The sequence below is a fragment of the Balaenoptera borealis genome, assembly GCF_965194805.1.
Source record: "Balaenoptera borealis genome assembly, chromosome: 20".
NCBI lineage: Eukaryota > Metazoa > Chordata > Mammalia > Artiodactyla > Balaenopteridae > Balaenoptera > Balaenoptera borealis.
The window spans coordinates 46,431,733-46,454,822 of record NC_138879.1 but is presented as its reverse complement, the minus strand read 5'-3'; the positions used below and the strand labels follow the sequence as shown (position 1 = coordinate 46,454,822).

The following is a 23,090-nucleotide window of genomic DNA, read 5'->3' as shown; positions in this document are numbered from 1 at the left end:
ACCAAGCTGGAAATCTGGATTTTGAAAAAATTCATGAAGAACATTCTGAATCTGCAAATCAAAGAAAAGAAACCATATACTACTTTTCAATTAGTATATATTAAGTATTTTAGACTAAAAGCCATCTGTAGTCTTTTAATTTAAGTCCTAGGTAATTCTTCTAACCCAGGGACAGAAATAGCAATAATTAACATTTAGTTTATAGCAGATTTCAAAGTATATAAAATGCTTTTGCATATATTTCCTCACTGATTTTCAACCTTTTTGTGTGAGAACTAGGATGCTGAGCAGATCCCATTTGCCCCCTCCAGGGAAATTTCTAACAACACTCAGACATTGGGCATGATGGAGCTAAGGCAACTTTGGCAACCAGCTTGGCAATCCAAAGAGTCCTCTATAATTCCTCATTCTTCAATGACTGAAAACAAAATTTCAGAGCTCTTCTTGGTCCATTTTTAATTTTTATTTATTATTTTATTATTTTTATTTTTAAAATTTATTTATTTATTTTTGGCTGCATTGCGTCTTCGTTGTGGTGCGCAGGCTTCTCATTGCGGTGGCTTCTCTTGTTGTGGAGCACGGGCTCTAGGTGCAAGAGCTTCAGTAGTTGTGGCATGTGGGCTCAGCAGTTGTGGCTCACGGGGTCTAGAGTGCAGGCTCAGTAGCTGTGGCGCACGGGCTTAGTTGCTCCGCAGCATGTGGGATCTTCCTGGACCAGGGCTCGAACCAACGTCCCCTGCATTGGCAGGCGGTTTCTTAACCACTGTGCCACCAGGGAAGTTCCTTTGTCCATTTTTTAAAAATAAGACTTTATTTTTCAGGGCAGTTTTAGGTTCACAGCAAAATTGACCAGAAAGTACAGAGAGTTTCCATAGACTCCCTGCCCCCCACCACCACATACATACCTTTCCTCCACTACCAACATCCCCCATCACAATGGTACATTTGTTACCATCAATGAACCTACATTAGAAACTCATAACCCAAAGTCCATAGTTTACATTAGTGTTATACATTCTATGGGTTTTGAAAATTATATGATATGTATCCGTCATTATGGTATTGTACAGAATTGCTTCACCACCCTAAAACTCCTCTGTGCTCTGCCTATTCATCCTTATTTCCCCTCCTCACTTCTGGAAACCAATGATCTTTTTACCGTCTCCATAATTTTACGTTTTCTGGAAAGTCATAGAGTTAGAATCATACAGTATATAGCCTTTTCAGATTGGCTTCTTTCACTTAGTTATATTCATTTAAGGTTCTTCCATGTCTTTTCATGGCTTGATAGCTCATTTCTTTTTAGCACAGAATAATATTCCACTATCTGGATGTACCACATTTATTTATTATTCACCCACTGAAGGACATCTTGGTTGCTTCCAAGTTTTGTTAATTGTTAATTATACTGTAAACATCCATGTGTAGGCTTTCGTGTGGACATAAATTTTCAACTCCTTTGGGTAAATACAAAGGACCATCTACCATGGCTTGATTGTATGGTAAGAGTATGTTTAGTTTTATAAGAGACTGCCAAACTGTATTCCAAAGTGACCATACCTTTTTGTATTTTACCAACAATGAATGAGAGTTTCTGTTGCTGCACATCTTTGCTAGCATTTAGTGTTGTCAATGTTCTGGACTTTGGCCATTCTGATAGGTGTGTAGTGGTGTCTCATTGCTGTTCTAATTTGCATTTCCCTGATGACATATGTGGAACACCTTTTCATATGCTTATTTGTCACCTGTATATCTTTGGTGAAGTGTCTGTTCAGGTCTTTTACCCATTCTAAAATCTGTTATTTGTTTTCCTATTGTTGATTTTAAGAGTTATTTGTATATTATTGTCCTTTATCAGATATGTCTTTTGCAAATATTTTCTTCCAGTCTGTGGCTTGTCTTCCTTGGTCTATTTTTAGCAACTGGAAATATGCTTGGTATTGTATCTAACCAATAATTATTCTCACATCTATATACACCTAAGAGAACATATATAACTCTTAGAGTACAGTTATTTTTCAGAGCTAAAGACATGGTCTTTTAGGGAATTCCTTGGCGGTCTGGTGGTTAGGACTCTGCGCTCTCACTGCCGAGGGCCTGGGTTTGATCCTTGGTCAGGGAACTAAAATCCCACAAGCCACGTGGCACGGCCTCCCCCCCAAAAAAGGATATGGTCTTTTAGTCCACAGAAGTAATTAGTCACACACATACAAAAAACAAACAAAAGCTATGTCTGTCTGTAATGAAGTGTTTGTGAAATTCAGCCAGAGTCAGTATTTTGGAAATCTACCTAGAATTTTCTTTTTAATGTTCAAGAGAAAATTGGAGAAATTGACTTTCATGGGCTAGACTTACATCAGCAGGACCAAAAATTTAGAGGGAGGCTTCTATCACTCTGCTCAGTATCTAGCAATCACCCTCTTATCACCCATTCCACCTACCCTTCACAGATACCCTCTTCCTTACCACTATCATAGGAATCATTCCTTTGGGGTCTAGAATCCACTCATTGAACTGTTCCTGCAGAGCCTGTTTCCATGTGTTGGCCACCTTGGCTTTGACTTTGTTCATGCATTCTCTTTGCTCTCGTTTCTGTTTAATATTCTCCTTCATCTTGGATACTCTGAAGGATGTAGAAACAGAAGAAATGTTGAGTTGAGACCACTGGATTTGACTCAGATTGCTCAAATGGCAGAATACAGGAGTTCAGAGCCTCATTTGAACTTTGGATCTGTCTTTTTCCATGAAATTTTCCTTCATTCAAGCCTGTAGGGATCCCTCCTTCCCCCAGCACATACTGAATTTGGCATTAATGATAAGCTGCCTTCTACTATTATTTGACTTTTTATAGAGGTAGGCCTTATTTTACTCAACTAAATACTGTACTTAAGAAGCACTAAGAATAGCTCTAGAAGCTGCCACATATAAAAGCAAGGTTGAACGCACTAAAGCCTCAAAGTGGTGGGCCTCTTTTTTCCCTGGACACATAAATCATCTTGGAAGGACTCTGATTCCAAGTCTAGGGTGAAAGCCTGGAAACTGCATTTATAACAAGCATCTCAGGTAATTCTGATGCCTTGGACCAAACTTCTGATTTCTGCCTAGGAAAATTTATTGCCAATTTCCTTTATCCGGCCGGAGTCAAATACTTTTGACAGCCCCTGAGCATAATAGTTAACTTGTACTCAGACAGAGTTGCATCACCCAGGTTGAAAATGGGGGAAGAATGTGATTTTAGTCATTCCTACTAGGACTTCAAAACCCCCAAACTGGGGCTTCCTTGGTGGCGCAGTGGTTGAGAATCTGCCTGCTAATGCAGGGGACACGGGTTCGAGCCCTGGTCTGGGAAGATCCCACATGCCGCGGAGCAACTAGGCCCATGAGCCACAACTACTGAGCCTGCGCGTCTGGAGCCTGTGCTCCGCAACAAGAGAGGCTGCGATAGTGAGTGGCCCCCGCTTGCCGCAACTGGAGAAAGCCCTAGCACAGAAACGAAGACCCAACATAGCAAACAATCAGCTAATCAATAAATAAATCTTAAAAAAAAAAACAAAAAACCCCAAACTGGTTTTCACTGAAACACCAAAATGGTTCAGAATAATAAAAATAGCTGCTGGTTTCAAATACAATTTTCAAGTAATGCTTGAGTCAGGTCTTCATCTTTCAAAGAAGAGAGACTAGGGCAATCTGACAGATTTGGAAATGCAAAAGAATTCTCAGTAAGAACTGGTAAACTGGAGAACTACAATAATCCAAAAGAAACAACTAAAATCTAAATCATTACTTTATGCCCATATAAGGCCTTCAAAATTCTCTAAGAAAAGAAGCCTTCAAAAATAAACTTTGAAGTCTGAAAACAAAAATAGGCAAGTTGTTAAATAGTGCAGAAGGGCTTGTTTCTGAACTGCTGTAAGATTAATTAGCATTTTAAAGGATGTGCTAAGTTCCTCTAATGCGACTACTAACTAGCCAACCCTCCACCACTTATCTCAGAAACCCCAGTCTATTCTTGGCTGGGTCTTCTTCTGCTCTTCCCCTACTTTCTCCCCCTGCTGCTTTATCTTTCTCCCTCTCTCCCTCTCTCTCTATCCTCCTCTCCCCTTTCCCCTGTCTCTATACAGCACTCTCCTCAACTTCTGTCTTTTCTGCATGATTCTCTGTTCTGTGTCTGCGTCCTTCTTCTAGCTTTTTCTCATTATTCACTCATTCACACTCACTCACTAAGTCAGTTACTTATTCACTCATTACACAAACATTTATCAAGCACCTACTATGGATTCTGCCATTATAAAGCTTAGGGTCCACTGCAGAACAGATAAGTAAGTGATATTGTGTAATAAGTATTCGGTGTCTCCAGATTCTCATGTGTATTAATCAACACAGATTAACAAAATTGAGTTTCTGTCCTATTTCCATCTGCCTGAAAAGCCTTCCTCCCTCTCTTTGTTTGACTAGATCCTCCACGTCCTTTAGGTCTCAGTTCAGACATCATTTCCTCCCTCTTATTAATGCCCACATTGAGAAACAAAACTTAGTTTTGTGCTTCAGGGCTACTGCACATGAGACTCCAAATATAACCCAGACGGATTTTTAATTTACTAGGTAACTCATTGAGGGACTGAATAAAATTTCTCTTTTGTGGTCTGCATTATCTCAAGAGGATATCTAAATTAATCAACAGAATTCCATAGCATCCAAAACTCATAACTTTGGGTAGTGTAGGGTAGACATAATCTGTAAGCAGATTCTAAGTATAAATCCACATTTAAGGAGACCGGAAAGAAAAAAAACCTGCAGTGTGGTAAAATGCAAAAATTATCACAGATTCTTCCCATTCCTGTATGCATGTCTGTTTGTATGCAGTGTAACTTTGCAGCTTTTCCCATTATGAGCTGGAGTCTATTTCTGCATCTCTTGTGTCTGTCTGTGGCCATGTGACTTGCTTTGGCCGATGGGTCATTAGCAAACATGATGGAAGCAGAAAGTTGAAAAGTGCTATAAATTATATCACAATAAAACTGGAAGAAAAAGTGCTTAAACATTGGGGTTTTCTCTTTTTTATTGAACTTAAGAGCACCTCTACCACCACCTTGGAAATAAGCCTTGGCTAGCCTGCTGGATGATGATCCAGTTACCTCCATTGCTTTTACCAACAGTCAGTCAACTAACAGACAAATGACTAAGACTATCATTGCCATTTTACCGCAATGTATGAGTGAGTCCGACTGATACCATGTTGATCAGAGATGAGCCATGAGCTCAGTCCAAAATCATGAGTAAATAAATGATTGTTTATTTAAGCCACTGAGTTTTGAGGTATTTTGTTATGCAGCAAAAGCTAACTAACAAAACAGTTTTGCCATCTTAACAAGTGTTTTGAGCTCTTTTAAAGAAAAGTGCAGTGTAAATCTAACTGATTAAAGAATAGAAGTAAAAATGCTTCTTTACCCTAATTGTGACAATCCAAATCCTATCCATCCATCCAAGCTGTGTTAGGAAAATCTTCCACTCAGAGTATTTGCCTAGATTATATCAAAACTGAATGTTGGGGCTTCCCTGGTGGCGCAGTGGTTGAGAATCCGCCTGCCAATGCAGGGGACGTGGGTTCGAGCCCTGGTCTAGGAAGATCCCACATGCCGCGGAGCAACTCGGCCCGTGAGCCACAACTGCTGAGCCTGCGCGTCTGGAGCCTGTGCTCCACAACAAGAGAGGCCGCGACAGTGAGAGGCCCGCGCACCGCGATGCAGAGTGGCCCCCGCACCGCGATGAAGAGTGGTCCCCGCTTGCCACAACTAGAGAAAGCCCTCGCACAGAAACGAAGACCCAACAAAGCCATACATACATACATACATAAATAAAAAGAATATAAGCAGAGAAGAATAGCATTAAAATAAATAAATAAATAAATAAATAAATAAATAAAATTAAAAAAAAAAACTGAATGTTGTATTTCATAAAAACTGGTTCTAACCAGCTTAAGGGGGTAATGGACCATGAACTTTGAGTGACCCCAGTACACCAGACCATTACTAGACCTAAGGGAAGACTTTTTCTCGACTGCTAAACAATAGAACTTGTTTTAATCAATCATGTACAAACCTATGGACTCACTCTGTCCTATATACAGTGTGATCGTCTTCAGTTGTTATAAGTATAACCACTATAAAGCTCCCTTCCTAACACTTAAAAACTCCAGAATTTTCCCCCTCAGCAAACTAGTCAGTGAATTCTTCACTGGTGTAGATTCCTTTGCCTGGCAAGTTAATAAACTCAGCTTTTGTTTGTTTGTTTGTTTTTAAGCTCTGATGGTCTTAGTTTCACCAAGCTAAATTGGACTTCTTGCCATTCTTGGAGCATGTCCATATTATTCCCGTGATGAGTATTCCTATAAAAATACGTATATGATATGTGTCTACTTAATTATTGTACTTAACCCATTTTCTTCTGTTTATTCAATATACAGCTTATTATGAAATGAAGTTCCTGACATAAGGTTCAATGACTTAAGAAAAATCTAAGTTACTGGTTAATCCATGATACTTGAACAGCTAAATAATTAGGCTTATTTGGAATTTTATAAAATGATGAAGAACATTTATTATAGCCTCCTACTCAAGTACAGATGATTAATCATAGAGATTTCAAAATTAAATACTCAATTACTCCAAATTAAGACATATCTCAAAATAATCTTATGTATCTAAAAAAAAAAAACAAGAAAACTTTCATCATTCTAAGCCAGATTAGAATATGTCAGTTAATTTATTTAACAAATATTTATTGAGCATTACTTACACGACACAGTGTTAAATGCTGGGGATTCAATGGTGAATATGACAGATGTAGTTCCTGCTCACATTACAGCAGGAGAAGCAACCATTACAATTGTGATAAGTTCAATGAAGAAGAAACACAGGATGCAATGAGAGAGCCTATAAGGGAAGATCCCAACCCAAATTCATGACGAAGTGGTATTTGAGCTGAACTCTGAAGGACTGGTAGGATAAGATAAAGAGGAAGGGGAACAGACCAATCACAAGCACTGAAATTGAAACTGTGATTAACAATCTTCCAACAAACAAAAGCCCAGGACCAGATGGCTTCACAGGCGAATTCTATCAAACATTTAGAGAAGAGCTAACACCTATCCTTCTCAAACTCTTCCAAAATATTGCAGAGAGAGGAACACTCCCCAACTCATTCTACGAGGCCACCATCACCCTGATACCAAAACCAGACAAAGATGTCACAAAGAAAGAAAACTACAGGCCAATATCACTGATGAACATAGATGCAAAAATCCTCAACAAAATACTAGCAAACAGAATCCAACAGCACATTAAAAGGATTATACATCATGATCAAGTGGGGTTTATTCCAGGAATGCAAGGATTCTTCAATATACGCAAATCAATCAACGTGATACATCATATTAACAAATTGAAGGAGAAAAACCATATGATCATCTCAATAGATGCAGAGAAAGCTTTCGACAAAATTCAACACCCATTTATGATAAAAGCCCTGCAGAAAGTAGGCATAGAGGGAACTTTCCTCAACATAATAAAGGCCATATATGACAAACCCACAGCCAACATTGTCCTCAATGATGAAAAACTGAAACCATTTCCACTAAGATCAGGAACAAGACAAGGTTGCCCACTCTCACCACTATTATTCAACATAGTTTTGGAAGTGTTAGCCACAGCAATCAGAGAAGAAAAAGAAATAAAAGGAATCCAAATCGGAAAAGAAGAAGTAAAGCTGTCACTGTTTGCAGATGACATGATACTATACATAGAGAATCCTAAAACTGCCACCAGAAAACTACTAGAGCTAATCAATGAATTTGGTAAAGTAGCAGGATACAAAATTAATGCACAGAAATCTCTTGCATTCCTATATACTAATGATGAAAAATCTGAAAGTGAAATTAAGAAAACACTCCCGTTTACCATTGCAACAAAAAGAATAAAATATCTAGGAATAAACCTACCTAAGGAGACAAAAGACCTGTATGCAGAAAATTATAGGACACTGATGAAAGAAATTAAAGATGATACAAATAGATGGAGAGATATACCATGTTCTTGGATTGGAAGAATCAACATTGTGAAAATGACTCTACTACCCAAAGCAATCTACAGATTCAATGCAATCCCTATCAAACTACCACAGGCATTTTTCACAGAACTAGAACAAAAAATTTCACAATTTTTATGGAGACACAAAAGACCCCGAATAGCCAAAGCAATCTTGAGAATGAAAAATGGAGCTGGAGGAATCAGGCTCCCTGACTTCAGACTATATTACAAAGCTACAGTAATCAAGACAGTTTGGTACTGGCACAAAAACAGAAATATAGATCAATGGAACAGGATAGAAAGCCCAGAGATAAACACATACACATATGGTCACCTTATCTTTGATAAAGGAGGCAAGCATATACAGTGGAGAAAAGACAGCCTCTTCAATAAGTGGTGCTGGGAAAATTGGACAGGTACATGTAAAAGTATGAAATTAGAACACTCCCTGACACCATACACAAAAATAAACTCAAAATGGATTAAAGACCTAAGTGTAAAGCCAGACACTATGAAACTCTTAGAGGAAAACATAGGCAGAACACTCTATGACATAAATCACAGCAAGATCCTTTTTGACCCAGCTCCTAGAGAAATGGAAATAAAAACACAAATAAACAAATGGGACCTAATGAAACTTAAAAGCTTTTGCACAGCAAAGGAAACCATAAACAAGACCAAAAGACAACTCTCAGAATGGGAGAAAATATTTGCAAATGAAGCAACTGACAAAGGATTAATCTCCAAGATTTACAAGCAGCTCATGCAGCTCAATAACAAAAAAACAAACAACCCAATCCGAAAATGGGCAGAAGACCTAAATAGACATTTCTCCAAAGAAGATATACAGATGGCCAACAGACACATGAAACAATGCTCAACATCATTAATCATTAGAGAAATGCAAATCAAAACTACAGTGAGGTATCATCTCACACCGGTCAGAATGGCCATCATCAAAAAATCTAGAAACAATAAATGCTGGAGAGGGTGTGGAGAAGAGGGAACACTCTTGCACTGTTGGTGGGAATGTAAATTGATACAGCCACTATGGAGAACAGTATGGAGGTTCCTTAAAAAACTAAAAATAGAACTACCATACGACCTAGCAATCCCACTACTGGGCATATACCCTGAGAAAACCATAATTCAAAAAGAGTCATGTACCAAAATGTTCATTGCAGCTCTATTTACAATAGCCAGGACATGGAAGCAACCTAAGTGTCCATCATTGGATGAATGGATAAAGAAGATGTGGCACATATATACAATGAAATATTACTCAGCCATAAAAAGAAATGAAATGGAGATATTTGTAATGAGGTGGATAGAGTTAGAGTCTGTCATACAGAGTGAAGTAAGTCAGAAAGAGAAAAACAAATACAGTATGCTAACACATATATATGGAATCTAAGGAAAAAAAAAAAAAAAAGGTCATGAAGAACCTAGTGGCAAGATGGGAATAAAGACACAGACCTACTAAAGAATGGACTTGAGGATATGGGGAGGGGGAGGGGTGAGATGTGACAGGGTGAGAGAGTGTCATGGACATATATACACTACCAAATGTAAAATAGATAGCTAGTGGGAAGCAGCCGCATAGCACAGGGAGATCAGCTCAGTGCTTTGTGACCGCCTTGGGGGGTGGGATGGGGAGGGTGGGAGGGAGGGAGATGCAGGAGGGAGGAGATATGGGAACGTGTGTATATGTGTAGCTGATTCACTTTGTTATAAAGCAGAAACTAACACACCATTGTGAAGCAATTATACTTCAATAAAGATGTTTAAAAAAAAAAAAAAAAAAAAGGAAGGGGAAGAAGTAATGACATGTGAAAAGATCCTGAAGTGGAAAGAAGCATAGTATGTTTGAAGAACTGAAAGAAATCCTATATGCCTTGGGTATAGCGTGTGAGAATGAGAGAGGTGGGAGCCCGGGCTAGAAAGAAAGTCAGAGACCAGGTCATACAAGAAAGTTTGTATAGGCCTAGTTAAGGATTTTGGTTTTTATCCTAAGAATAAAGGGATACCATTGAAAGGCTTCACACTGGAGAAAAATGTGAAAACGTTAAACTTTAAAAAAATCTTCAGATACAGGTAAACGATAGAGTGGAAGAGGGCAAAATGGATGTAAACATAACAATTAGGAGACTATTGCAATATTGCAGGTGACAGATGATGGTAGCTTAGACTAGGGTGACAGCAGTGGGGAGGGTCAGAAATGAATAGATTTGAAAGAAGGAGGTAAAATCAGCAGGATTTAATGATTGACTGGAAGTGATCAATGAGGAAGCAGAAAGTGTCAAGGTTAATCCCTCTGGTTTTGGCTTAAAAATCTGGATGGATGATCAATTAAGACAATGACTTGTTGAAACTGAGATGCTCGGGAAACATCCAAGTGCAGATACTGAATAGATAGTTACATGCGTTGTAATGAGGGCACTCAGGGATGGATTATGGAGTGATAGGAGAACTATGCCTTAAGGAACCTTAATATTTGAAGATCAGGTAGCAAAGAATGAACCAGCAAAGGATACTGAGAAGGATTAAACAGAGGTAGAGGGAAAACTAGTAAAAAATGATATCATGGAAGGAAGGGAAACAGTATTTCAAGGAGGAAATGGCCAACATAATTGAACACTGCTAAGAGGTCAAGTAAGATGAGGACTGCAAACTTGCCACTGGGCCTAGAAGCAGAGAAAATGTTGTCGTATTGGTAAGTGACATTTATTGAAGAGAGCCTGGAACAAAGACCAGATGGAACAGGTTGATAAAAGTGTATGAAGTAGGGAAAGTGCTATGTGGACAACTATTTTGATAAATTTAGCTATGTTTTAGTCATATTTCCTCAACTAGAGTGTATAAGCTCCTCATGACAAGAACCAAATTTTGTATTTTTTTTTTCGTATGGCTCAACATTAAGCACTGAGTAATTATGCCATAAATACTGATTGACTGTGAAGACTCCTCAATAAATTTAAGTTATTAATTCATTCATCTAACAAATATTTATTGAGGCCCAATTCATGCCAAATACTTCGCTCAGTGTTAGAAATATAGATATGATAGAAAATGGCATGCAATATAGTGTGCAATATGATAGAAAATAGTGTGCAATAGTGTACTTCTCTGCAGTAGTGTGAAATTCTAACATTAATAATCTTTCTCTATACTTCCTTTTTAATGTTTAATTTAAAAAATATATATACAGTAAAATTAACCTTTCTTGGTGCATAGTTGTATAAATTTCAACACATGTACAAATATGTGTAACCATCGCCATAATCAAGCTATCAAAAGTTTGTAATCTTATTTTAAGAGCAAATATTTTTCATTATCAATTCACAATAAGGCAGTAGTGACATAGAATATGCATTCTCAAGAATTGGAGGGATCAAGAATCAGAGGGAAAAGATGCTAAAAGAAAAGAAAATATGAAGAAAAACAAAATGACACAAACCTACCCTCCTTATCAGTTTTGCAAATTTACATGTAAGAATTATAGTCCACTTCAATTCTATACCTGTCTTACAGGAACCCTGAGGGAAAGCAATAAAAGTATACTGCATATGTAAAACTTACAAATAGCGGTGATATTTTATTTTTTAGGTAAGTGGCTACCACTATATAAATTGTTCCAAATCAGTAAGGAGTGTCTTCTCTATCTATCGTACTTAGACACCAAACAAAGATGAATCCCTTTTTGTCCAGGGAAGTAGGCAGATGAAAAATTTTCAGATCAGGTTGAGTCAAACAGACACTTTAACATTATCACCAGAAGATAAAGTCTTGACAAACCAAACAAAAATATTATGTGTCCTTTTTCTTGAGCATAAGTAAGGAAAACTCTCATTCCTAAAATGAATGGACTTCTCCAAAGCTCTCTAATGGACTGAGAACAACACAAACAATGATATAGTTCAGAGAATTTAAAAGCAGGACTGTTTTTGCTAAGATTGCTGGGTATCCAAGCTTTAAGTTAATAGACATTGTGCTGCTGTAAAGCATCCCTAGGATTTCTGAATATTCTACAAATGCCTGAAACTGTCTTGTGTTGACATATGGATCTTGGATTTTTGCCAGAGGAAGATGAAACCCTAATTCTGATAATCTCAGCAAAGAAAGCATCTTTAAATACTTTAACTCTTTCATGATATTCCTAACAACTTTAAGACAACATTGACTGATACAGAATAAGATGAGCAAATGGAAAGATAACCATTCTCATATAGAAACACTTGTCATTATTAAGGATGTTGATTTTCCCTAAGATAATGAATAAATTTAATCTTATTTCAATAAAAATTCCTATAACGTTTCTTTTGGTGTTCTCTCTCCCCCCCCCCTTTTTTTTTCAGGTAGATGAATCAATCCTAAAGCTCATATTGAAAAGTAAACACACAAGAATAGACAGTAATGATTAGAAAAGAAGAACAAATATAGACTATTCAGTAATTGTTATTGGGCTAACTATGTAGCCATTTGGAAAAGGAATAAGTTGGATACATATTTTAAATCTTACACTAGGATAAATTCTAAATGGATCAATACTTTAAATTAAAATTAAAATAATTCCAGAAGAAAACATGGGACAATTCTTTTAACATCTTGAAATAAAATGTAACAATGACTCAAAGCCCAGAAGCCATAAAATAAAAGTAAATAAATCTGACCACATAGAAATAAAAAATCCTCTACATGACACAAGATAAATGACAGGTGAAAAACAGAGGAAAATATTTGTAACTTATTCACATCCTTTGGATAAAAGGAAGAAAATTAAGAATGTATATTTGCATTTGCTTATGTATGCACTAAGAAATTTCGGAAAGGTCCACTGAAAACTAAGAACAGTAGCTATTTATAGCAGAGGTGGAGCACTGCGTGGATGGAGGATAAGAATGGGAGAGAAAGTTTTCACCGTATAACACTTTATACGTTTCAGCTTTTGAACCAGGTGAACATATTACCTATCTGAAAAGTTAAATTTTAAAAAGTCCTTCCTCTCATATAGCTTACTTTCCAAAGCAAGAAGACAAATAATAAACAAATAAATATACACTTGGGATCCTAGTGAGATAACTAAATTCATGAGTACAAGGAACTTACTTAATATACCTTGTTAGTCTTCACAGTGCCTCATAAATAGTGAAGCACATAGTAGTAGCTCAATAAATACTTTTTGAAGAACTATAAAATTACTTTAAGTCCTATTTGTATGATTATATTATTGTTCTACTTGCTTTTCAACATAAGGAGCTAGATCATCAACTGAAAATACAACAAACTGTACCTGTTGTAAGTAGTGTTCGGAACGTATATCTTCAGGTCTTCTGTGATATTTCTCATCACCCTCTGATAACCAGACATTCCTGAGTCTTTGATATAATTAGGGTTGTTTCTCATTAAGTATTCCCCCAAATAGTTAATTGGATCAAACTTGGTTGGAATATCAACTTCTGCCAAAAGCTTCTTCTTTTCCACTTGCATTAACATTTTTTCCATTCCAGGAACTAAGGTGGGTAGAAGTTTGTCGAGCAAATATGCACGAGTGTTCAGTGTCATGTTTTCAGTATTAAACCACTCTTTGGCCAAATTATCCCTGGGGAGTTTTTCTTCAGCCTTTTTTTCTAGTTCCTTCTTCAGATTTTCCTTATCTATGATTTTCTGCTGCATTGTCTGGGCTCTTGCCTGCAGTCTTTCAAAAAGATTTTTCTTCCATGACTGTTCTAGCTTCAAACTCTGTGTAGTTTGATCTAAATTGAAAATCACTTTTGCAGGTTTTCTGAATACAGTATTCTTTGAGATTCTAGAGTCCTTTATTGAACAAGTTGAGATTTTTGGCTGCTCCTCCAGGTTTAATTCTGAGGGGACAAAAATTGAAATGTAAGAAATATTAGAAGTAGATTTTAATCTATGTTACTTTAGAATATTATTAGAAAATTATTTTACCTCCATTTACATGGTATATTCAAACACAGCTAAAAGTAACAGAAAATCAGACAGCAGTGACTTTAACCATAAGGACATTTACTGTTTTCTTAATCAGAAGCCATTCAACAGCTCAGTGTTTTTATTAAGTACCTAGCATGTTTCTATTGTTCTTTATTCATTTTTTGTGCTTGTATCTCAGGATCACAAGATAGCTATTGCAGCTCCAGGCATCACATCTTTACAGGAGAAAAGGATTGAGAATGAAGGAGCTTTCTCTTCTTGAGGTGCTGTTTTATTATTCAAGAAGAGAAGATCCCAGACTCCTCACTCTAAGACTTTCCTTTACATTTCATTGGCCCTAATTAGGTTACATGCCCACCCTAGGCCAATAGCTGGTAAAGGTAAAAGGGTTATTGAGAATAGTTTTGATCAATCATAATTTATTCCTTGGTCAGGGTTTAGACCAAATTTGGTCAGGGTTTAGACCAAATTCTCTGATATCAAGTGATTTCCATCTGCTACAAAATTGAAGTTCCATTGGCAGACAAAAGGTGGGAAAATGTCTGCTGAGTAGGCAGTGAAGAGAGTCTACCAGACATGTATGTGTATTGGGTTGGCCAAAAAGTTCGTTTGGGGTTTTCCATAAGGTGTTACAGAAAAACCCAAATGAATCTTTTGGCCAACCCAATAAATATATTTCTTCCCACTCTCATATTTCCAACTTCTTCCATGTTGGAGATTTTAGACCAAGATAGTGGACTGAGGTCAGGACCTACATGCCCTCCCTACCAAAATCTCTAGAAATGATAGAAAAGGGTGTGTGTGTGTTTGTGTGTGTGTGTTTTAATATAAACATAAGAATGCTAACAACCAGTAGAAACTAACATAACATTGTAAGGCAATTATACTCCAATAAAAATTAATTTTAAAAAAAGGACTTCTCTGGTGGTCCAGTGGGTAAGACTCTGCGCTCCCAATGCAAGGGGCCTGGGTTTGATTCCTGGTTGGGCAACTAGATCCCACATGCATGCCACAACTAAGAGTCCTCATGTCGCAATGAAGATCCTGGATGCCACTACTAAGGCGGCACAGCCAAAAAAAAAAAAAAAAAAGAATGCTAACAATCAGTCATGAAGAGGGCCTTCAGAAACTTTGAGGGTCTCTGAAAAATGTAAGGTCGATGGGATTAGATTGATTAAAGAAACTATAAGACTAAAAAGATCCAGAAGATGACTGTGAAATTTGGGAGCAGCTCTGAGGCACCCTAAGTTTAAAGGATGTAGATATGGATAGCAGGGGAATGACTGACCTTTTTGTGTATCTTCATCCCCATTTGAGCTAATCATCAGGCACCAGAGGCATTCACCCTTGAACTGGGACAAGGGGATTCGGGCAAGAGAGGCAGGATAATGCCTCCACACACAGAGAAAATGAATTGCTGACAGACTTCACTGTCTGCACATCTTACCCCTCCTCCACAATCTGCGTATCTTACCCCTCCTCCACAATCACTGGCAGCAGGCTACAGAAAACAGAAACGTCATCCAGAGAAAAGCAAACAGGGATTCCCAAATGCAAATGTAAGCACACACGTAAGGATCACCAAATATTTAACGAAAACTATCTCCATGACTAAACAAATGCAATGATTAATACTATCCAAGGAAGCACCATTAATAGAACAAATATAAGGAGTTCTAAAAGAGCTGTAATTAATATCCTCACAGCAGAGAAATTAGAGGAAATTAAAAATATAGTTATATTATTTTTAAAAATTACAAGAGCTTGGAAACCTAGTGCTCAGATCTTGGCTTCTTTCTTTTTTTTTAATAGGATTGAAATTTTTAATTTACTTATTTATTTATTTTTGGTTGCATTGGGTCTTCGTTGCTGCATGCAGGCTTTCCCTATTTGCGGCAAGCAGGGGCTGCTCTTCGTTGCGGTGCGCAGGCTTCTCATTGTGGTGGCTTCTCTTGTTGCGGAGCATGGGCTCTAAAGTGCAGGCTCAGTAGTTGTGGCGCTCCGGCTTAGTTGCTCCACGGCATGTGGGATCTTCCCGAACCAGGGCTCGAACCTGTGCCCCCTTCATTGGCAGGCGGATTCTTAACCACTGTGCCACCAGGGAAGTCCCCAGACCTTGGTTTCTAATATCATTCTCCAATTTAAAAGAATCAGGACTCATTGAAAAAATGGCTGATTCTAGGACTGGGGCAAGAAATATTCAAGATGAGCCTGGAGCAGAAATATACCCATAAATATATGACCAATTGACTTTTGCCAAGGGTGCGAAGATCATTCAATGGGGAGAAAATTATCTCTTCAGCAAATGGTGCTGTAAAAAATGGGTATCCATATGCAAAAAAATGAAGTTGGACCCATACTTCATGCCATAAACAAAAATCCAGCTCTAACAGATGTATACTGAATATTCCACCCAACAACAGTAGAATACACATTCTGCTCAAGTGCACATGGGACATCCTCCAGGATAGACTATATGTTAGGCCACAAAACAAATCCTAATAGATTTAAAAATATAAATATCATACAAAGTGTCTTCTTTGAAGATATAGGAGAAATCTGTGGGATTAAAAAACACACTTTTAATCAACCAATGGGTTAAAGGAGAAATCACAAGGGAAATTAGAACATACTTAGAGATGAATGAAAATGGAAACACACTATACCAAAACTTATGGGATGCAGTGAAAGCAATGCTCAGAGGGAAATTTATAGCTGTTAAGTGACTACATTAAAAAAGAAGAAAAATCTCAAATCAATAATCTAAGTTTACACCTCAAGGACTAGAAAAAGAAGAGTAAAATAAACCTAAAACTAACAGAAGGAAGGAAATAATAAAGATTAGAGTGGAGATAAACAAAATAGAGACTATAAAAACAGCAGAGAAAATCAATGAAACCGAAAGTTGGTTATTTGAAAAGATCAACATAATTGACAAATTGCTAGACTGGCAAAGAGAAAAAGAGTGAAGACACAAAAAAACTAATATAGGAAATGAAAGTGGGAACATTACCACCAATCTCACATAGATAAAAAGGATAACCTAGAATAAATGGACAAAAAATACATAAAAAGTATCTAAACTGACTCAAAAAGAAATAGAAAATCTTAACAGACCCATAACAAGTAAAGAGATTAAATTAGTAATCAAAACCCTCACAAGAAAGAAAAGTCCTGGACCAGATGGCTTCACCAGTGAATTTAATCAAACATTTAAAGAATTAAAACCTATCCTTACAACACTCCTCCCCCCAAATTGAAGAGGACATAACAGTTTCTAACTCATTCTATGAGGCCAGCATAGATATGATACCAAAGCCAGATAAGGACACCACATGAAAAGAAAATTTCAGACTACTATTCCTTATGAATATAGATGTAAATCTTCAACAGAATATTAGCAAATCATGACAATATTCTCCTGTTATCTTCTAAAATTACTTACTGTTTTATCACTCACATTTATATCTACAATACATGTAGAATTTATTTGCATGTGTGGGGTGAGGTAGGACTCAAAAATACATATTTTCCATTTTGGCATCATTACTGAAAACACCTCCTGTTTTCAATACAGGACTTTCAACTGGACTCTATTTCATTGGCTTATTTGTCTATCCTTATGTCAATGTCCTACCGTCCTAATTTCTGTAACCTAATTATAAATGTTGATATTTAGTAATATAAATCCCCCAGCTTTGTTGTTCTTCAAGATTTCCTTGGCTTTTCTGGGTCTTTTGCATTTCTACATAAATTTTAGAATCAAATTATTTTATATACACACAGACACATATACAGAACCCTGCACAAATTTTTGCTAGAATTACACTGCATCTAGAGGTCAGTCGAGGGAGCACTACTTTCTTAACAATATTAAGTCTTCTAATTCATGAATAAGGTATATTTTTTCATTTATTTAGGACTTCTTTAATTTCTTTTAACAATGTTTTATAGTTTCAGTGTACAGGTTTTGTTCATTTTTGGTTAGATTTATTTTGAGATATTTAGTGCTTTTTATGCCATTAAAACTGTATTTTAAAATTTTCATTTTCTAATTGTTTGTTGTTAACATATAATAGAAATATAATTAGGTTCCCAGGACCTAGCTAGTTCAGGCTCTGAACAATAAGCTCTCAGATGTTTTTTTCTACAGCCACGATTGCTGAGGTGATTGGAATGAAAAACTTAGTAAGAATCTTAAGGTTTTTTCTGGTATGGCCATGGAGGTGAAGTAGTTCCAGGTCTTTCAAATATTATCTACTAGTCAATTTGCTTCTCTCCACTGAAAAAATATTAATGTCCAACTGAACCACGATAGGATTAGGGCCATACACTGTTAAAGTTCTTTGCCTCTATTACTTCGTGGATTCAGGAGAAAAGAAGAAATAGATATGTAAATTATTTTGATACTCATTATTTTTTTAAAGATTTTTTTTTTAATGTGGACCACTTTTAAAGTCTTTATTGAATTTGTTACAATACTGCTTCTGTTTTACGTTTTGGTTTTTTGGCCACGAGGCATTTGGGATCTTAGCTCTGCATTGGAAGGCGAAGTCCTAACCACTGGGTGGCCAGGGAAGTCCCCATACTCATTGTTTTTAACATAACCAGAAAGCAGTTATTGAGCCATGCTTCAATCATTAATAACTCTCAATAAATAGTACTAGTGCAATAAAAGGGTAAGAGACCAGAACCTCCACAACTTAGAGCAGTGTTTTTTTTAATTTTATTTATTACGAAATATTTAAGACCTGTAAGTATAATGACGATATAAGTAGCCATATAGCTACTCTTAGCTTAAGAAAAAAATTACCTGTATATTAAAGCCTCTCAAATACCCCTACTTTGATAGAAACACTATTCGGAATTTCACATTTATCATTTTTCTGCATTTGTATATATTATATATAAGCAATATAATATTGTTCTTGTTTTTCATTTCTATAAAAATGATTTCATATCATGTGTATTCTGTGACCTTTTAAATACTTAATATTACGTTTATGAAATTCATCTATATTGATAACTGCAGCTCCAGTGTGTTCGTTTTTCACTGCTTCATAATATTTCATTATATGACTGCATTGCAATGTATTTATTCATTCTCATTTTGGGGGAGGCTATCCATAAATATTTTAAAATTCTTTTTATTTATTAAAATTTCTTTCTTAGCTTTGAGAGTACTCTGAAGAATACTTTTAAATTCTACCTACAGGTGGAGCTTCAAGATGGCGGAAGAGTAAGATGCCGAGATCACCTTCCTCCCCACAAATACATCAGAAATACATCTACATGTGGAACAACTCCTACAGAACACCCACTGAACGCTGGCAGAAGACCTCAGACCTCCCAAAAGGCAAGAAACTCCCCACGTACCTGGGTAGGGTAAAAGAAAAAAGAAAAAACAGACTAAGAATACGGACAGGACCTGCACCAGTGGGAGGGAGCTGTGAAGGAGGAAAAGTTTCCACACACTAGGAAGGCCCTTCGCGGGCAGAGACTGCGAGTGGAGGAGCGGGGGAGCTTCGGAGCCACGGAGGAGAGTGCAGCCACAGGGGTGCGGAGGGCAAAGCGGAGAGATTCCCGCACGGAGGATCGGTGCCGACCAGCACTCACCAGCCCGAGAGGCTTGTTTGCTCACCTGCCGGGGCGGGCGGGGACTGGGAGCTGAGGCAGGGGCTGGGAGCTGAGGCTCGGGCTTCGGTCGGATCGCAGGGAGAGGACTGGGGTTGGCTGCGTGAACACAGCCTGAAGGGGGCTAGTGCGCCACAGCTAGCCGGGAGGGAGTCCGGGAAAAAGTCTGGAGCTGCCGAAGAGACAAGAGACTTTTTCTTGCCTCTTTGTTTCCTGGTGCGCGAGGAGAGGGGATCCAGAGCGCCGCTTAAAGGAGCTCCAGAGACGGGCGCGAGCCGCGGCTATCAGCGCGGACCCCAGAGACGGGCATGGGACGCTAAGGCTGCTGCTGCAGCCACCAAGAAGCCTGTGTGCAAGAACAGGTCACTATCCACACTGCCCCTCCCGGGAGCCTGTGCAGCCCGCCACTGCCAGGGTCCCGTGATCCAGGGACAACTTCCCCGGGAGAACACATGGCACACCTCAGGCTGCTGCAATGTCATGCTGGCCTCTGCCGCCGCAGGCTCGCCTCACATCCGTACCCCTCCCTCCCCCCGGCTGGAGCGAGCCAGAGCCCCCGAAGCAGCTGCTCCTTTAACCCCGTCCTGTCTGAGCGGAGAACAGACAACCTCAGGCAACCTACACGCAGAGGTGGGTCCAAATCCAAAGCTGAACCCCGGGAGCTGTGCGAACAAAGAAGAGAAAGGGAAATCTCTCCCAGCAGCCTCAGGAACAGCGGATTAAATCTCCACAATCAACTTGATGTACCCTGCATCTGTGGAATACCTGAATAGACAACGAATCATCCCAAATTGAGGAGGTGGACTTTGGGAGCAACGATATATATATTTTTTCCCCTTTTTCTCTTTTTGTGAGTGTGTATGTGTATGCTTCTGTGTGTGATTTTGTCTGTATAGCTTTGCTTTTACCATTTGTCCTAGGGTTCTGTCTGTCCGTTTTTTTTTTTTTTTAATTACTTAAAAAATTTTTTTTTTCTTAATACTTATTTTTTATTTTTTATTTTAATAACTTTATTTTATTTTACTTTATTTTATTTTATCTTCTTCCTTCTTTCTTTCTTTCTTTTTTTTCTCCCTTTTATTCTGAGCCATGTGGAGCACAGGCTCTTGGTGCTCCAGCCAGGCGTCAGGGTTGTGCCACTGAGGTGGGAGAGCCAAGTTCAGGACACTGGTCCACAAGAGACCTCCCAGCTCCACGTAATATCAAATGGCGAAAATCTCCCAGAGATCTCCATCTCAACGCCAAGACCCAGCTTCACTCAATGACCAGCAGGCTACAGTGCAGGACACCCTATGCCAAACAACTAGCAAGACAGGAACACAACCCCACCCATTAGCAGAGAGGCTGCCTAAAATCATAATAAGGCCACAGACACCCCAAAACACACCACCAGATGTGGACTTGCCCACCAGAAAGACAAGATCCAGCCTCATCCACCAGAACACAGGCACTAGTCCCCTCCACCAGGAAGCCTACACAACCCACTGAACCAACCTTAGCCACTGGGGACAGACAACAAAAACAGTGGAAACTACGAACCTGCAGCCTGCAAAAAGGAGACCCCAAACATAGTAAGTTAAGCAAAATGAGAAGACTGAGAAACACACAGCAGATGAAGGAGTAAGGCAAAAACCCACCAGACCTAACAAATGAAGAGGAAATAGGCAGTCTACCTGAAAAAGAATTCAGAATAATGATAGTAAAGATGATCCAAAATCTTGGAAATAGAATGGAGAAAATACAAGGAACGTTTTACAAGGACCTAGAAGAACTAAAGAGCAAACAAACACAGATGAACAACACAATAACTGAAATTTAAAATTCTCTAGAAGGGATCAATAGCAGAATAACTGAGGCAGAAGAACGGATAAGTGACCTGGAAGATAAAATAGTGGAAATAACTACTGCAGAGCAGAATAAAGAAAAAAGAATGAAAAGGATAGAGGACAGTCTCAGAGACCTCTGGGACAACATTAAACGCACCAACATTCGAATTATAGGGGTCCCAGAAGAAGAAGAGAAAAAGAAAGGGACTGAGAAAATATTTGAAGAGATTATAGTTGAAAACTTCCCTAATATGGGAAAGGAAATAGTTAATCAAGTCCAGGAAGCACAGAGAGTCTCACGCAGGATAAATCCAAGGAGAAACATGCCAAGACACATATTAATCAAACTATCAAAAATTAAATACAAAGAACAAATATTAAAAGCAGCAAGGGAAAAGCAACAAATAACATACAAGGGAATCCCCATAAGGTTAACAGCTGATCTTTCAGCACAAACTCTGAAAGCCAGAAGGGAATGGCAGGACATATTTCAAGTGATGAAAGGGAAAAACCTACAACCAAGATTACTCTACCCAGCAAGGATCTCATTCAGATTTGACGGAGATATTAAAAGCTTTTACAGACAAGCAAAGGCTAAGAGAATTCAGCACCATCAAACCAGCTTTACAACAAATGCTAAAGGAACTTCTCTAGGCAGGAAACACAAGAGAAGGAAAAGACCTACAATAATAAACCCAAAACAATTAAGAAAATGGTAATAGGAACATACATATCGATAATTACCTTAAATGTAAATGGATTAAATGCTCCAACCAAAAGACATAGACTGGCTGAATGGATACAAAAACAAGACCTGTATATATGCTGTCTACAAGAGACCCACTTCAGACCTAGGGACACATACAGACTGAAAGTGAGGGGATGGAAAAAGATATTCCATGCAAATGGAAATCAAAAGAAAGCTGGAGTGGCAATTCTCGTATTAGACAAAATAGACTTTAAAACAAAGATTATTACAAGAGACAAGGAAGGACACTACATCATGATCAAGGGATCAATCCAAGAAGAAGATATAACAATTGTAAATATTTAGGCACCCAACATAGGAGCACCTCAATACATAAGGCAAATACTAACAGCCATAAAAGGGGAAATCGACAGTAACACAATAATAGTAGGGGACTTTAACACCCCACTTTCACCAATGGACAGATCATCCAAAATGAAAATAAATAAGGAAACACAAGCTTTAAATGATACATTAAACAAGATGGACTTAATTGATATTTACAGGACATTCCATCCAAAAACAACAGAATACACATTCTTCTCAAGTGCTCATGGAACATTCTCCAGGATAGATCATATCTTGGGTCACAAATCAAGCCTTGGTAAATTTAAGAAAATTGAAATCATATCAAGTATCTTTTCCGACCACAATACTATGAGACTAGATATCAATTACAGGAAAAAAATCTGTAATAAATACAAACACATGGAGGCTAAACAACACACTACTTAATAACCAAGACATCAGTGAAGAAATCAAAGAGGAAATCAAAAAATACCTAGAAACAAATGACAATGAAAACATGACGACCCAAAACCTATGGGATGCAGCAAAAGCAGTTCT

General features: G+C 38.0%; 1 protein-coding gene across 3 annotated transcripts in view; it reads right to left on the bottom strand.

Annotated features, from left to right (window-relative positions):
- The window catches only part of EFCAB5 (EF-hand calcium binding domain 5), a 138,782-nt gene that overhangs the window by 83,899 nt on the left and 31,793 nt on the right, over positions 1–23,090 (bottom strand). For all 3 annotated transcript variants that reach the window (XM_082371828.1, XM_082371829.1, XM_082371830.1), the window contains exons 5-7: positions 13,375–13,945; positions 2,467–2,623; positions 3–51 (exon numbers count right to left, since the gene is read on the bottom strand). In XM_082371828.1, the coding sequence (XP_082227954.1) occupies positions 3–51; positions 2,467–2,623; positions 13,375–13,945 (777 nt within the window). The remainder of the gene's footprint in view (positions 1–2; positions 52–2,466; positions 2,624–13,374; positions 13,946–23,090) is intronic.